Source organism: Oncorhynchus mykiss, chromosome 15 (genome assembly GCF_057628025.1).
Source record: "Oncorhynchus mykiss isolate SJ-2025 chromosome 15, ASM5762802v1, whole genome shotgun sequence".
Lineage (NCBI taxonomy): Eukaryota > Metazoa > Chordata > Actinopteri > Salmoniformes > Salmonidae > Oncorhynchus > Oncorhynchus mykiss.
The window spans coordinates 28,567,497-28,584,553 of NC_143036.1; the positions used below are offsets into that span (position 1 = coordinate 28,567,497).

The following is a 17,057-nucleotide window of genomic DNA, read 5'->3' on the forward strand; positions in this document are numbered from 1 at the left end:
AAACATCTTTGTTATGATCATGTTGTTTAATTAGCTTCTTGATATGCCACACCTGTCAGGTGGTTACTGTAGATTATCTTGGCAAAGGAGAAATGCTCACTAAGAGGGATGTAAACACATTTCTGCACAGAATTTAAGAGAAATTAGCTTTTTGTGCATAAGGAAACGTTCTGGGATCTTTTCCTTGAGCTCATAAATCATGGGAACAACACTTTACATGTTGTGTTTATATCTTTGTTCAGTATACATAGACTCAACACACAGACATTGATAGGCCTACCCTTGGAGAACCCAGATTTGCCAGCCTACAAATGTCCAGAACTGGATAGAAATATAAAAGGGAAATGTGTACTTATGAGGTGCTTTTAAGGCAAGGTGACAACAAATGTTCCTTCTCTGATACCTGCAGGGCCAAAGCCTCTCGTGTTCACAGTAGACCAGCATGGAGTATTGATTTGTCCAGAATCACTCAGATCTGAGAGAAATGTGTTGATTGTTTCCCAGCAGGTCCCTCTTCTAGTGATGCGGTGGAATAGAAGAAGTAAGAGGCAAAGCCATCTCTGCCAAGATGCAGCTCGATTTAAGGGGTTGGGCCCTAGTGATATAGAGGTTAAAAAGGCATACCACAGCCACAGCATACACAGGTAAAGTTTTCACTTCCTCACCTCGAAAGATGGAAGACCAATGATAGTCTGATAGTCTTGATATCACACCCATACCTGTATTCGACATTACAGAGCACAAGTATTTTAGTTTAATACATTGGGGGAATTAAGCCCTATATATGACTATTTGTATTAGACAATTTTCAGTATTATAGAATTAAAGGAATGGGGGATACCTACTCAGTTGTACAACTGAATGCATTCAACTGAAATGTCTGTTCCGCATTTAACCCAACCCCTCTGAATCAGAGGTGGGGGGCTGCCATAATCGACATCCACGTCTCGGCGGCCGGGGAACAGTGGGTTAACTGCCTTGCTCAGGGGAAGAACTACATCTTCTTTTAGTAGTAGTAGTAGTAGTAGAAGAAGAAGAAGAAGAAAAAGAAGAAGAATTGCAGCAGCCATACAGATGTTGTAGTAATAGCAGCAGCAAATATGTGGTTGCAGTAGGCTATGCAGTGGTTCTCAAACCACTTTTCGAGTCCCCCAGACATTTCACAGTTGTGTTGTAGCCATGAGCTAGCTCACCTGATTCAAGTAGTCAAGGGCTTGACAATTAGTTGACAAGATGGATCAAATGTGCTAGCTCTGGAATGGTTAAATACATGGAATGGCTGGGGATCACTGAGCCGAGGTTTGAGAACTACTGGGCTAGTAAAGACTGGAGGAGGTGCAGTCCATTTGGCAACAAAAAACTCTGAGACCCATAATGCCACACGTTTCTGGTTTCTGTCTTCTGTCATGTGATTTTTTCTTTTGACTGGCACAGTTACGTTTGTCAACAAGGGGCTGCTTTGTGAATACACTGGTATTTGGTGAATTCGTTCAGTTTTCTTTTGAGCAACATTAGCTCAATATCTAAATTGACTAATGGACAGTTGCAAATAGAACGCTGTTTTGCTTTCTCTTCCAATCATCATGGCAGAAGTAGAGGAGAAGGTAAGCCTCATATTGTCTGTCTGACATTACAGCAATGTTTTGCAGTCAATTCGACAATCGACTTTATCTTCATGTATCGGTTTTCCAGGAAATAATTCAAAAATGTAAATGGTTTAATTGCATTTGCGACCTCGTGTGCAATCATGCATTGTAATCGAGAATGCCTGGACATGGCTAAACAATGTAAACAAAGACAACATAACACTTAACAGTATTTTCCTAGCTAGCCACTCTTGTACTCTTGCTCTATTATGTATGTAATGAGTTTGCTCTAGCAGATTGTAAAGGCTTGCCCCTGTTCATTAATAAACACGTGTAATTTAGGGCAGGAAACCAAGTGAAGAATCCACAGATGAGTCTGAGGTAAGTGTTGTGTGCAAACAATAAGACATTTCATTAATTTAGGCTGAAGTAACTGTAGCAAACTTCTATGCTGCCTGCATTGATGCTATCCCAACCTGTAAACATAATACAACAACCTCTTATTTTACAGAAAAAAAACCCGGCAGATTTAGAGAAATGTTCTCATGCAATTTTCTGGATGTTTTCATGTTGTGAAAAAAAAGTCTGGATCAACAGCAGAATATACCATGTCTGACTATGTCAGAGATGCATGCAGTTGTGAAATACACTGTTGCAACAAACATTTAGATTTTTTGGATATGTTTTATAACATCCAGCTCCTTTAATTTTGTGTCTGTGAAGCGCTAAATCAAATATAGCATGCCAGACTGCTAGGGTGACGAGCAGCCTGTCTCTAAATGATACAGAGAATGAAATGTCAGGAATAGCCAGTACATTGAACAATTCCATCCCTACTCCCCAAAAGGGGAGGGGAGGGGGGGGAAATCTCAACCAGTAAATGAAAAGTCTGCTGCCCCCCTATCACCAGTCCACAAACAGAATCCACTCTACTACTTTAACACACAAACACTGACAGGCATCAACAACAAACAAAAAAGCACCTGGGACTGCATGATTGTATGTCCCCTTTGAATTGTTACAAGGCCCTGTTTATTTAGTTATTGTGTTGTAGCTTGCCCGTTTGCTATTCGCCTGACTCTGACGCTGGGTTGTCAGCAGACAACACTCGATGAAGGCAGTGAGAGGGCAGCCGGTGTGTTTAAGGCTTTGCCAGAGATTACTAGATAGGAACCAAGTAACATGCTCCCACCAGTCTCTTGGCCCATGCTCCGTTCACTCAATTTTCTCCCCTCGTGGGTTGTTGAAATATACATTTTCTGTCAGACTCCTAATTTAGCATGCCCTACTGAATATTTATTAATTGAAAAATGTGTTCATGTGGTAGAGCCTCATCAGCCTAAAAAAAAAGAAAAGGAAACTTACCACACTAACAAAAGTCTGCAAAACAGTGCATGTCGTCTCTGTATGGGGCACGAGTTTGTTGTTGTTCTGTGTTATGGCTCTGTAAACCGTGACAAATGCCCATGCATTAGAAATTTCACAATGGGAATAAACAGGAAATAGACATGGTGTGGTGTGGAGTGGGAAAGGATGGTTCTTGGAAATGACATTCTCTCCACACATTGCCAGCCCTCACCTTCTCCCATAGTGCTCATAAAAGCAGTCTTTGTTTTGTGTTGATGCACCATATAGGCGGCCACAGTCTGTGCAGCATTGGTTATAAACTGGGTTATGGGGAATATTCAGGCTGTGACCGCAAATGTACACAGGAGAATATGGCAGCAGTGCATATTCTCTGGATTCTAGGGAGGGCTGTAATCCATTTCAGTTCCTGGGACAGTGTGTGAAGCAGGCAGTAGAGAGGTTGGATGATCTGGTTACAGGTGGAGAGTTGACTGACCTTTGCATTTGTGTGACTGTGTATATCTAGAATCATTTACCTTGCTGATAAGGGAGTGAATTTTGAATGAGATGTATTGAATTCCCTACCTTGCTGATAGGGAGTGGGAATGGAAATTCTATAAATTCCATACAAAATTCCTATTCCCTGTCAGCAAGGTAAATGCATGAATCTGTGCCAGTGTAATAATCTGTATATTATAGATGAATCATGTTGTATTGTTTCAACTAAATCCCTATTTAAACTAGGAGGAGGACAGTGTGGAGGAGCCTAAGCTGAAGTATGAACGATTGGCCAATGGGGTGACTGAAATTCTCCAAAAGGATGCTGCCAGCTGTATGACTGTCCATGATAAGGTACAGATCCTAACCAACCAGGGCTCTTCAGGCTAAACTAAAATAGATTTTCAAATGTAATTGTTTGTGCACATTTGATATATATTCAACATTGATTGGCATTCTCTCTGTAAAGTATGGAGAGGCAGGCCACCACACATTAGCGGCCACCAGCCATTGTCATTTTCCCTTGTTCCATTTCATCCATCTTTTCGCTCCCCTCTTCTCTTTTTGAATGTTGATATTTTTCAGTGGGCCACTCTGAGCTGGATGGCTAATCGTCATGGCACCGAGTGCACTCATGCACGCCTGGACAGAGGACGAGTCATACCTGGTTCTGTCTGCTCACCTGATGTTTTATTAGCCACTATTGATTTTCATTTATTTATTTTTACTTTGAGGATTTTCTTCCCCTTTTTCTCCCTCTTTCATCCTACAAAAAAAAGCAAGTGTGTCAGAGTGAGAGACGAGACATTGCTGTGCTGAAATGCCAGATTTGATCTGACTCTCTTTCTTACCAGTGTTTTTGTGCTTGTGTACCTCTTGCCGGCTACAGTACCTGCACTGTCACACAGACCCCCGACTCAGACAACCCCCAGCACCTTCAAAACCACCAACACCCCGCATTGCCTGATGTTGCCTCATATTTTAAGTGCCTGAATTGGGATTTAATTTGAACAATTCCGTTCTGATAAATCCTTTTAAAAGTCACTCCGCCTCGCAAGGTTGACCCCTTTATTTATTTATTTTTGGTTATTTTATTTGGGGAGATTGCAGGGGCTCTGTCTGACATGCTCAGCTGTGCCTGTAAATATAAGCATTTCATTACAGACTGCACTGAAGCATGGTGGGCTCACTGCACACGCAGGCCTGGGGAGGGAGGGAGGGATTAGGGGGAGGGTCTGAAGCTGGGCCTGGGTGGAAAAGCGCACACTTAATCTAATGCCAAAAAGGTACCCAGTTTTTATAATTTCTTGTCCCAGCGGACCTACACACACACACACTCTCTCTCACACACATACTCAAACACACTCTCACACACATACTCAAACACACTCTCACACACATACTCAAAACACACTCTCACACACATACTCTCATACGTGGCAGAAGCAGGAAACATGGGGAACCAGTTTCTGCTCTGTAGAAAATAATAGCTTTACGGTGGGCAGGAGAGGCGGTGGTTGGGTTGTTGGCGACGCGAGGAGAAGCCAGATGTACAGTGCATTTATTATGTTTAACCCTTTTAATTTGAGAGACAAAAATACCATTTCACACTGTCTGCTTTAATAAATAGGGTTTTCCCTCCCCCTGTAATTTCACAGTTTTTGCCCCAGAGCAAACGGATTCCACCCCACTCTACCCGCCTCCCTCAGCTACGCTAGACAGGGTGCATTTTTAATCCTCTTGCCACAGCTTTCGTCAGTATAACATTTTTGCTAAAATCTTGGATTGTTCCCAGGTGTCTTAAAGATTAATCTCAGGTTCATTCCATTTCAGTTCCTTGCGCTGGGCACTCACTTTGGGAAAGTTTTCCTTCTGGACATCCAAGGCAATGTGACTCAGAAGTTTGAAATTGTAAGTACTCCACACAATCCCAAAAGAGTCACTTGCTCTCTGCCTCAGAACTTTCCCAGTCATTTAGTGTCAATGTTGTTGTGGTCTCTCCTCAGAGTCCAGTGAGGATCAACCAGATCAGCCTAGATGAGAGCGGAGAGCATGTTGGGATCTGCTCTGAGGACGGCAAGGTGAGAGCTCTCTGCTCAGAACTGGTGGCCATAAAGGAGGGCTGCGTCCTAAATGGCACCCTATTCCTATATAGCCCGCAGGGCTCTGGTCAAAAGTAGTGCACTATGTAAGACAGGGGTAGGCAACCCTGATCCTGGAGTGCCGCAAGCACTTCGTGTTTGTGATTTTTCCCGATCTGGAAGATCAGGTGTGTTGAATTTAGGCAATCACTGAACTGATCAATTAGCTCAGATGGTCAGGTGTGGTGCCTAGTTGGAACAAGATCCTGTGGCACTCCAGGAAAAGCATTGCCTACCGCTGATATAGGGAATAGGATGCCATTTGGGATGCATCCTAGATTTCTGCACCGTCATTAGGTGGTATGCATGACACATTCTGACATTCAACATCACTTTCCACATATCCCATGCAATTATACAATTTAATGAACTCATATCATTCATATTTAGGATTTAATAGAACCTGTTACCTGGAGAAAAGTCATTTAGATATCTGTGCCCAATTTCTCAAAGAGGATTTACAAACCAGAAGCTATGTCTTCCTCATACCTGTTTACTTTCATAAATCTACACATTTCTAGGGATTCTGAACAAGCACATGTTCGTGCTCGTGTTGTGAGGGGAACGACTCTCCCATCCATCTGCCTGTCAGTCATCAGATCTCTATGGATACCCTGTCAGTGTTCTCTGCCTTGTTGTTATCTCTCCTCTCCTGATCATTATTACCATCCTTCATGGATCCTGCAGTCCAGATGTGCTCTCTGATATCGCCCCCTCACACGCACTCCAGCAGCAAAACAAGATCTTGTCGACACCGAAAGTGGCGCCGACAATTAAAATTGCCGCCACCGCAGTTGTTCATCCTCGACCAATTCAGTTTGCCGTTAATCCATGTCAATCCTTTCAGATAATCCAGAATCATCTATGCGATTCAAGATGGAGAGTGCAAAGGCCGTGATGTTGTTTATGTTTGCCTTTTTTTGACTCGTGGACAGTCGAGCTGTGGTACAGTATAATTGTTGCATTAGATATTGCTGTAGCTACGCTAACTGCGGCTGTGGTAAAAACCTGGTATCAAAGCACCGGAGGGTTCAGTGAATCAACCTGTCCACTAATTGGTGACCCGGCAGATGGCTATCAGTGATCCAATCAAAGTCTTACTGTCCAGAACTCCCCCTTCATACACAACAGTGACTCTGTAACTCTCAGACTGCTCCCAGACAGCTGCAGACAGACATTAATTAGGGACAGAGATGTATTTTGCCAAAGGCCCTGGTCTATTCAATGAACCCTGTAACTAGGTTGGAGGAACAAGTTGGAAAAACATTTCTTGTCATCCTTTCTTGTCATTCTATCATGTCTTTATTGCAGGTTCAAGTGTTTGGACTCTACACAAGGGAAGGCTTCCATGAGAACTTTGACTGTCCTGTCAAAGTAAGCAGATTTCAATATTCTTTTGACTTCATACTTTTATGACAAGTTGAGAGCATATGTACCGGGTGGTATAATAATAGCCCACACCATAACTTGTATGCGTTCTAAATGGATCTAATTCCCATATTCTCCAGGTGGTGGCGTTACACCCTCGGTTCAGCAGTTCAAACTACAAACAATTTGTCACTGGAGGCAACAAGGTGAGATTGAAAGGGATTTTTCAATGTGGGTACAGTATACAACCCATCTCAACAGTGTTAGCAGGAGTGTAGTTGAAAACTGTTGCGTATTAGCTAATGTGGACAGAACTCTATATTCATGTTTTAGTTAACAAATATTCAGCATAAATTAGCCTTTGTTTTTCAAAAATTGTTCTTGTGAAACAGATTCACTTGACCCCCCCCCCCTGTGCTTGGTTGATGGCTGTGCACACACAGGCCTTTGTTGACTGGTGTGAAAGCCTCCTACTTTCCCCTGTCTCTCGTCTGGAGTGCACTCCGGGGCAAGCGGCCCATTTTCACAAAGTGCTGCTCGCTCAACAGTGTTTGAAAGGCAGTGCTTCACAAGCACACCAAATAGATGTCATTATCAGGAGGACCCATAGTCTTAGGGTCCCGGGTAGGCTGACACAGCAGTCTCTTCTCTAACATACCCATAAATGTGTCTCAGATTCAGAAAACACTTTATGTTAGGTACTAATGTTCCCTTTCCATTGCCAAAGACTGCAGTCTGCCGCAACACCACTTAGTGCAAATGACACAACAGACAAAAAAATCTGTACAGTACGGGACAATCCCCCCCAACAACACTGGAGAAAAAAGTTATATACATACTGTCCTGTCTTTGGCTTTGCTGGATTAAGTGATATGACATGCTATTCTATAAAATAATTTCTCCGTCATCAATATTACCTGATTGAGCTAATCATGTAAATGTAATTAACTAGAGAGTCGGGGCACCACAAAATAATATTTATAGAGCTGTTATCTTCCGAATAACCTCTTAAAGACCTAGTAATATTTTGCATCAATAGCAGTCAATATTAATCGTCATCTTAATTCAGTCTCATCTGAAAGTTGTACATTCTTGGTTATCTGCACGAACCCTGGCTAACAAGTTGAACCAGCAATAAAAAATTGGGTTTAATTATTTCTTTACTAAATACCTAACTAATCACACAGAATTACACAGGTTGGTGGTAGATGGAAGGCCGTGTTGCCCAACAGAGTCCTTTGAAGAATGTCTCTGGTGGTTAATTGGATACGTTGTAGTAACGTCGTTGTGTGATAGACGGGATACTCTGTCTGTTTCTTCCTAACCCTCGTTTGCATCTGCTGTTGCTAACTCAACGGCTAGGTGGTATCACTTCTGTAGTGAATAAGAGTTCAAAGTTCATACCATTCGCAACCAAAGCTCACGCTGATGTTGGCTTCATTCTGTAGTTATTATCTGAACCATTCCGACATCGGACCGTCGTCCTACATCCTCGGAACAGGAGGTTACATTGTCGTCAAGGGCTTATATAGGAAGGGAGAGGAGGGCGTGTTTGAAAAGTTTTATAGCCCATGTCCCTTCACAGGGGCGGGCCACTGATTGAGCAGAGCCCTATCTTATGAAAACCCAAATCTCAAATTTTAGAAGCTTAAATCACATTTCATCCCATCACGAATAATTTCATATTCAAACATTTAAATTGAACAACAATTCCATGTGAATCTGATAACTCTGATGTGTAGACTTTCCACTGTAGAGTTTGTCATCTTATCATTGATGAGAATGTCTCAGATGACAACCAAACTGACATCATATTCATTAAGTACCACTGCATATGTTCCATTGGTCAGATTACCAGAATATAGGTAATTTCCCCCCAACCTCTGATGTTCCCAGAACCTCTATGTTAACCGAGTGTTTTGCAAATGTAACTTCAGTAGGGTAGAGAGAGGAAAAAGGGGGGAAGAGGTATTTATGACTGTCATAAACCTACACCCCCAGGCCAACGTCATGACAATACCTACAACACTGGAGAAGGTAAAAGTGTTTAAGCTGCTCGGCTTATGAAACGCTCATTGTTAGTGTTATTTTTCCATTTTCTCACAATTGGTACTGATTTCTTCTCTCTCCGTGTGCTCAAGACCCTCCATAAAGCACCCTGTGAGGAAAATCAATAAGCCTCAAATGGAGCCACATCCTGTCAAAGGCAATTCAATTCTGTCTCCACAGTTCTTCCAGTGTCATATCCTCTCTTTGTGGAGAGAACTGTTAACATTTCCAGACTGTTGAATTAAAGGCCGGGGCTGTCTCCCTCTCGCCGCAACCCCCCCCCCCCCCTGTTCATAATAACTAAAGGCTATTGTACATCCATCTGTATGACTGTGACACTGAGAGATGCTTTTTATGTATATGGCCTTCTCTGAGGTGAAGCTACAGCCGACTGAAAAGAGGGACTACAGCCATCGTTATGTCTCAAAGCCATTGACGAGAATCAGTGATTCAGAGAAATACCGCGTAGGCCGTCAAACCTACGGAAATAATGAAGTTGTCGAGAATTGATTTTGTCAGTCTTGTACCACAATCTTTCATGCCATCTTTAGTTTACCCTTCCAGTTATTTATTCACATCATGTCATACATAAACATTGATCAGTTAGTTGAATCAGGTAAAGATGGCGTTGAAAGACAATGTCTGTTTTACTTAATATTTACGATAAAGCTCAAGTTGAATACAATCCTCCCACTCTGGGAGACCCACTGACACAACAGACTGTCCTCCTGTCCCTGTGCTCTACTGCCCTCTGTTGGTGGAAATACAAGAACCTCAAACCACTGCTCTAAGGACACGGGTCGCGTGTGCCTGTCTTGAATCCATGGTGGTAAGTTGGATATTAATGGCACGTGGTCCTGATGCGAAATGTTATTTTTTTTATGTTGCTCTCCCAAGCTTCTTCTGTATGAGAGGAACTGGCTGAACCGTTGGAAGACGTCCACTCTGCACGAAGGGGAGGGCACCATCAATAACGTCCAGTGGAGGGCCAATCTCATCGCCTGGGCCAACAATGTGGTAAGGACAGCAGTCAAAGCTTCAGATGCATGGGCTTTACAAGAAACATGGTGGACTTTTTATTGTGTCTGTTTGGAATGATTTTTTTATTATTTTTTTTTTGCATCATACAGCGTGTCATCTTTCAATAGACACCTTGACATGTCTGTCAGAAACATGAAATGCGAAGTGCCTTAGACATGCAAAGACTGAATATACTCTGTTTTTTTGTCTTGGTCTCTTTCAGGGGGTGAAAATCTATGACATCAGCACCAAACAACGAATCACCAACGTCTCACGGGATAACGTCAGCCTGCGGCCGGATATGTACCCATGCAGTCTGTGCTGGAAAGACAACTCCACCCTCATCATCGGCTGGGGCTCCTCCGTTAAGATCTGTGCCGTGAAGGAGAGGGACCACGCGGAGATGAGAGACCTTCCTAGCCGTTATGTGGAAATTGGTGAGGGCGGGGCATGCTAGTCACAGTATTAATGTAACGTCATGTTTTGTGGGGCTTTACTGCAACAGGATGTGGAGGTGATGTGGAGTCGTTTGGGCTTCTCTCTTGCAGTGTCTGCGTTTGAAACCGAGTTCTTCATCAGTGGCCTGGCGCCTCTAGCAGACCAGCTGGTCAACCTGTACTTTGTGAAGGAAAACTCTGACCACGTGGTACTGTTTGGTTAGATACTGTGTGATGGAATGGCTTAAGTGGTCACAGACATGATATTTAAATGTTGATCTGGTCGACATGTTTACGTGTGTGTGTGTGTATTTGATCAGGAGGAGGAGTTTAGAGCGCGGCCTCGTCTGGACATCATCCAGCCTCTCCCAGAGGGCTTTGAGGAGCTCTCATCAGACGCCCTGACCGTCCGCAACTTCCAGGAGAACGAGTGTCGAGACTACCGGCTGGGTGAGTCAGTCAGAAACCTCCCCCCGGCATGCACTACTCCGAGAGACAGTCTGCATTTCCACATTCTAGCTACTTTAACCTACTCTGCAGGATAGATCACATGCTCTGTCCTGTACCCTCGTTGTCAACAGAACATTCTGAGGGAGAATCCCTTTTCTACATCATCAGCCCTAAAGACATTGTGGTGGCCAAAGAGAGAGACCAGGATGACCACATTGACTGGCTGCTGGACAAGAAGAAGTATGAGGTCAGTGTTTTTAAGGATCAAGGATATCAAGCAGACTTGGTATGAGGATTTCAATATTTTTGCTTCGTTGTACAGTATCTTCTCATGTGATCAGTTGAGAGCAGATTTTCAGGAAATGTGTTGCATTGAGATACATATTATAAACCTTATAAGTCATTAGAAGATATGCGTGCTTATAACAGGTAATAATGCATTATACAGGAAGCTCTGATGGCTGCTGAGATCAGCTTCAAGAATGTTAAACGCCATGAAGTCCAGGTACTGTATAGGCATTGGTCATGTTTTATTCGTACCTTGAATAGTGCTATTCACTCTCTATTCTTGCTCCTATTTTACCTACACATGTATTTTACCGGATCCCACTATAAGTCAACCCGCTTTAGCAAATTAACGACGCAAAGGTTAGTAAAGTAACCTTTGTCTTTTCAGTTGGTTGAAATCACATGATACACACAAGATGAAACTACAGAAGATGCAACACTTGATGAAGTTGCAGAAGACACAGTCCATTACTCATGTTTTTTTCCCTAATGGACTTTCTCTTCTGTTCTAATCAGAAAATTGGGATGGCCTACATAAATCACCTGGTGGAGAAGGGTGACTACGACACCGCTGCCAGGTACTACCAGCCTTTTAGTTCTTTCAGTTGTGTTTCTTCTGCAAAATACCAGTACAAGGAGTAGATTAAGTGATTGTTCTCTCTCTCTCGTTCTCTCTCTCTCTCTCTCTCTTGTTCTCTCTCTCGTTCGCTTCAATCCAGGAAGTGTCAGAAGGTGCTGGGGAAAAACATGGAACTCTGGGAGAATGAGGTGTACAGGTTTAAAACCATTGGGCAGTTGAAGGTGAGTCAGTCCACCTTGTGATAGGTCCAGGACAATACCCGTATTCGTGATACTCCCTAGTATCGTGGCAAGGAAATCAAACCCAAAGCAGATTTAACTTTAGGAAAACACCCCTAATGTTGGACACAAACATCATTATGTTGTCATCCAGTCACATGTATTTATTTTCCAAGCTAGAGCACACAATATTTTACATACAGCAGGTTTTAAAGAACCAAAGAGTTTGGTCTGCTTCGTGTTTTCATTTTTGCCATGGAAGAAATATTGCGACACAGGTGTCATCCCGGCCCTAAAAAGTGATAAATCATGGCATTAAAGACTAAGTACTTTTTTAGAAGTAACAATACTCTGTGTTGCCCTCAGTATTAACTGTTGTTGTAAGTATCTCTTTATCATTTTCTCCTCCCCATATATACTCGTATAACTCTCTCTCGTCTCCTTTTGTCCTCCCCGCCTCTCCTCCGGTCTCTGCCTCTCCAGGCCATCAGCCAATACTTGCCCAGAGGGGACCTGCGTCTCAGACCTGCCATATATGAGATGATCTTAAATGAGTTTCTAAAGACGGACTATGAGGTATGTCTGCCTGTTCCTGATGTTATTCTTACTGCCGTGTTGTAGTATTATATCAAGTACTCAAGAAGAACCGAATATAGTTGCAGCAAATATGAACTCATTTACACAGCCTCTCTCTGCAACCTCTCTCTCTCTCCAAGGGCTTTGCCACGTTGATCCGCGAGTGGCCAGGAGAGCTCTACAATAACATGACCGTTGTTCAGGCAGTCGCCGACCACCTCAAGAAGGACCCCACGAACAGCACCCTGCTCACCACACTGGCTGAACTGTGAGTGACTCTCCGCTGGTTTCACAATTTGGATTGACATCACAACCTCTCGATTGTTGCAATGTCCATTTCCCGTTTAAATAAATTGAGAGCGTTTGAAGTGCCACTAAGCTGCGCCTTTGTAATGTCCATGCAGGTATACATATGACCAGCGGTATGACCGAGCCCTGGAGATCTACTTGAGACTGAGGCATAAAGATGTTTACCAGCTGATCCACAAACACAACCTCTTCTCCTCCATAGAAGACAAGATTGTGCTCCTCATGGACTTTGATAAAGAGGTGGGTAGCCGGAACATCATGCATAATCTTTTGAAAAAGTCAACTCCTTGCTGTATCATAGGACCTTGCACCTGTATTGCTGTGTTGTGTATACTTGTCCTTACTTGAATAGTAATATCATCTTGCCTTTTTTTTTTATTTTTTAAGTCTGTCTTTGGAGTGCTTTAAGCTGTGCAAAAGTCATGGAAAACCTTTGCCTTGAGTCATCGTGCCTCGCACACCTCTTAATGCATTTGGATTGGAAGACAACAAAGGTCATAAGTCACTTTGTGTTTATCCCTGTCTGAAGAATGGGTTTATTTGTGTTGTCAGAAAGCTGTCGACATGCTCCTGGATAATGAAGACAAAATATCGGTATGTATACCTTGCTACCCTTGATCTTTCATAGAATTATTATTTATATATATATATATATATATATATATATATATATATATATATATATATATATATATATATATATATATATATATAAAAAAAAATATATATATATAAATATATATATATATAAAAAAACTGCTAACCACGTTTCTGTCTTCGATGTGCTACAGACCGAAAGAGTAGTGGAGGAACTCCGGGACAGACCTGAGCTGCTACACATTGTGAGCCACACTTTTTTTCACTAGTCGAGTTATTTTCGTGATTTTAAAGTTTCTCGTTTCCTGTGATAATCTTGATTTGAAAATGGTATGACTTTAATAATGCAGCCCCCCCCCCCCCCCCCCCCCTCCCCTTCCCTCAGTACTTACACAAACTGTTCAAGAGGGACCACCACAAGGGTCAGCGGTACCATGAGAGACAAATTGGCCTGTATGCTGAGTATGATCGGCCCAACCTGCTGCCATTCCTCAGGGACAGCATCCACTGCCCACTAGAAAAGGTACTTAGAGACACTTTCACACTGCCCGCTCAAATACAAATGTCCATGAAGTACATTTCTTTGAGTTGACATTCATATGATCTTATCAAGTATGTCAGATATATTAGAACCATGATGAATCATCTTACGTGTACAATCCTTCAGGCTCTGGAGATTTGTCAGGAGAGAAACTTTGTGGAGGAGACTGTCTTCCTGCTCAGTAAGTGTCCCCGTACAGTTTATGTTCGTAACGCTCATGAATAAGCCATTTATAAATGGGGGGGCAAGCAAGCTGAACTAAACCACCAGCCAGTCAGGTAATTGACTGCATTTGGTCTGAGGAAACTGACCCACTGTTACTTGCCCCTCATAGGCAGGATGGGGAACTGTAGACGGGCCCTTCAGATGATCATGGAGGAACTGGAGGATGTGGACAAGGCCATAGAGTTTGCTAAGGAGCAGGATGATGTTGAGCTGTGGGAGGATCTCATCTCCTATTCTATTGATAAGCCACGTAAGTCACATGAACACACAAGCACTTTCAAACTAACGTGGTCCAAGCACACCAAGACAGTCGTGAAGAGGGCACAACAAAACCTATTCCCCCTCAGGAGACTGAAAAGATTTGGCATGGATCCTCAGATCCTCAAAAGGTTCTACAGCTGCACCATCGAGAGCATCCCGTTGCATCACTGCCTGGTATGGCAACTGCTCGGCCTCCGACCGCAAGGCACTACAGAGGATGGTGCGAATGACCCAGTACATCACTGGGTCAAGCTTCCTGCCACCCAGGACCTCTACCATGCCCAAAAATTTGGCAAAGACTCCAGCCACCCTAGTCATAGACTGTTCTGTCTGCTACCGCACGGCAAGCGGTACCGGAGTGCCAAGTCTAGGTCCAAGAGGCTTCTAAACTGCTTCTACCCCCAAGCCATAAGACTCCTGAACACCTAATCAAATGGCTACCCAGACTATTTGCATTGTCTCTCCCCCTCTTTTACACCACTGCTTCTCTCTGTTGTTATAATCTATGCATAGTCACTTTAATAACTCTACCTACATGTACATATTACCTCAACTAACTGGTGCCCCCACACATTGACTCTGTACCGGTACCCCCTGTATATAGTCTCGCTATTGTTATTTTACTGCTGCTCTTTAATTACTTGTTACTTTTATTTTTTTTACCCTTATTTTTTTTAACTGCATTGTTGGTTAGGGGCTGTTAAGTAAGCATTTCACTGTAAGGTCTACTACACCTGTTGTATTCGGCGCATGTGACTAATACAATTAGACTTGGATTTGTTTAAATAAGCAGGTCTACAACATAGTGTTTCCATCACTGTCATTTTAAGTTCCTCTTTGTATCCTCTTTCTCAAGCCTTCATTACTGGTCTCCTTAATAACATTGGGACACATGTGGATCCCATCTTGCTCATCCACCGCATAAAGGAGGGAATGGAGATTCCTAACCTCCGAGATTCTCTAGTCAAGATCCTACATGACTACAACCTGCAGGTCAGAATATCAGCCATCACATATTGCACCTAGAATATCACCGTAACAACAGATGAACAGTCCAGCCTCACCTCTTCTCTTATTTGTTTCTCTGTATCTCAGATCTTGCTGCGGGAGGGCTGTAAGAAAATCTTAGTGGCTGACTCCCTCTCCCTGCTCCAAAAGATGCATAGGACTCAGATGAGAGGAGTCCGAGTGGATGGTGGGTAGATGGTCAGATTGAATATGTGTTAATGTTTACTGCTTAAGATTGACTTAAACCTTGTTATTGTTGACTTTTTCAGAAGGGAGCATCTGTGAATCCTGTCACACGTCAATATTACCATCAGGTGGGGTTACCTTTAACATTATACAGTATTATGTTTTATATTGTTATACAGTGTCTACACTACAGTATCATAATTGGGACGCTTCTTACCATCATTATATTTTAAGCTGTTCAACACACCTCTATTCAGTAATGGCTCTAGCTAATAAACTCATCTGATGAGGCTTGCTGGGTGGAACTAGATTATTTAATGCTGAATTAGTCTCAGACATCTGTTTGTTATTGAAGAAATAACATAAATTGCACAAACTCCAAAGCAAATCAGGGGGAGAAAAGGTTTATTCAGAGAGGACAAATCAAGATGTTATGCTGGGAGGTAGATGATCAGATGTCAGTCTCCACTGTCCTCAGCTTTTCCCCACCGAACAAAGGAACAGGATGCCATTTATAACCCCCCACCCTAGCCTGGGGTTGCCAATCAGAAGTACTTGTAGTACAACTTGGCCAATGGCCAAATAACAAGCATCCTGCCCCCGACTTAATGTACAGACCAATGACAACGTGGCACATGCCGCTCTGAGTTCAGGAGTGACGTTCCACAGATCCCAAACAGATGTTGAACTGAAACCCAACTCCTATTTACAATTCGCTATTGACCATTAGTACTCTAGTTTTTAGTCCTCTCATCCTCTGCGTTGTGTATTAATCTTCAAAATATTCTTATACTTCCATTAATGCATTTGCTCCTTTTGCTGTAGATATGGCTCAGAACTTCAGTGTGGCTGTCTTCCACTGCAGACACATGTTCCACAAGGAGTGTTTACCTTCTCTTGGAACAGTAAGTATCTACTCCATCATCTCCCCTTCTCTTTCTAGCTCCATATGGACTTTCAGATAAGAGCAGCAGACTAGGGACTAATATGGCTTTTGCTTTTCACTTTCAGATTCCTGGAGTCCAGTTTTGCAACATCTGCAGTGCAAAGCGGAGAGGACCAGGAAGTGGGATACTGGAGATGAAAAAGTGACAGGAAATGCCCACCTTATCATGCCATCGCTTCGTCTTTCACCAGTTGGGATGAATGGCAGTCTCTGGGTTGATAGATTTGATCTTTCTCCTTTGCTACGGTGTGATCTTCTGAATCAATGCATAATATATCATTATATTAACTGTTACCAAAATAAAATAATAAATGTTGCACTATGACCTCTTGATACACTTCTTGCAATTTGCTTTGGAATCCAAATTCCAAATAAAAGGCTATTGAAATCTCAATGTGTGCTAAAAGTGATCTATGATTTTAACTG

The 17,057-nt window shown here is 42.7% G+C and overlaps 1 protein-coding gene across 2 annotated transcripts; it reads left to right on the forward strand.

The window, feature by feature from the left end:
* Positions 1–1,379: 1,379 nt before the first annotated feature.
* On the forward strand, positions 1,380–17,025 carry vps41 (VPS41 subunit of HOPS complex). Of its 2 annotated transcripts, XM_021562937.3 has the most exons (28): positions 1,380–1,604; positions 1,929–1,967; positions 3,678–3,785; positions 5,265–5,342; positions 5,438–5,512; positions 6,884–6,946; positions 7,081–7,146; positions 9,887–10,006; positions 10,233–10,446; positions 10,558–10,655; positions 10,767–10,896; positions 11,028–11,143; positions 11,345–11,401; positions 11,701–11,762; positions 11,904–11,985; positions 12,466–12,558; positions 12,699–12,826; positions 12,963–13,107; positions 13,420–13,461; positions 13,659–13,709; positions 13,850–13,987; positions 14,132–14,186; positions 14,340–14,480; positions 15,348–15,484; positions 15,587–15,686; positions 15,769–15,813; positions 16,511–16,590; positions 16,697–17,025. In XM_021562937.3, the coding sequence occupies exons 1-28, from the start codon at positions 1,584–1,586 to the stop codon at positions 16,775–16,777; spliced, it is 2,565 nt and encodes an 854-aa protein (XP_021418612.3). In that variant the 5' UTR covers positions 1,380–1,583; the 3' UTR covers positions 16,778–17,025. The 2 variants fall into 2 exon arrangements, with proteins under 2 accessions (XP_021418612.3, XP_090055210.1); XM_090199084.1 differs by lacking the exon at positions 10,558–10,655 and having other exon boundaries at positions 1,397–1,604.
* Positions 17,026–17,057: the final 32 nt, after the last annotated feature.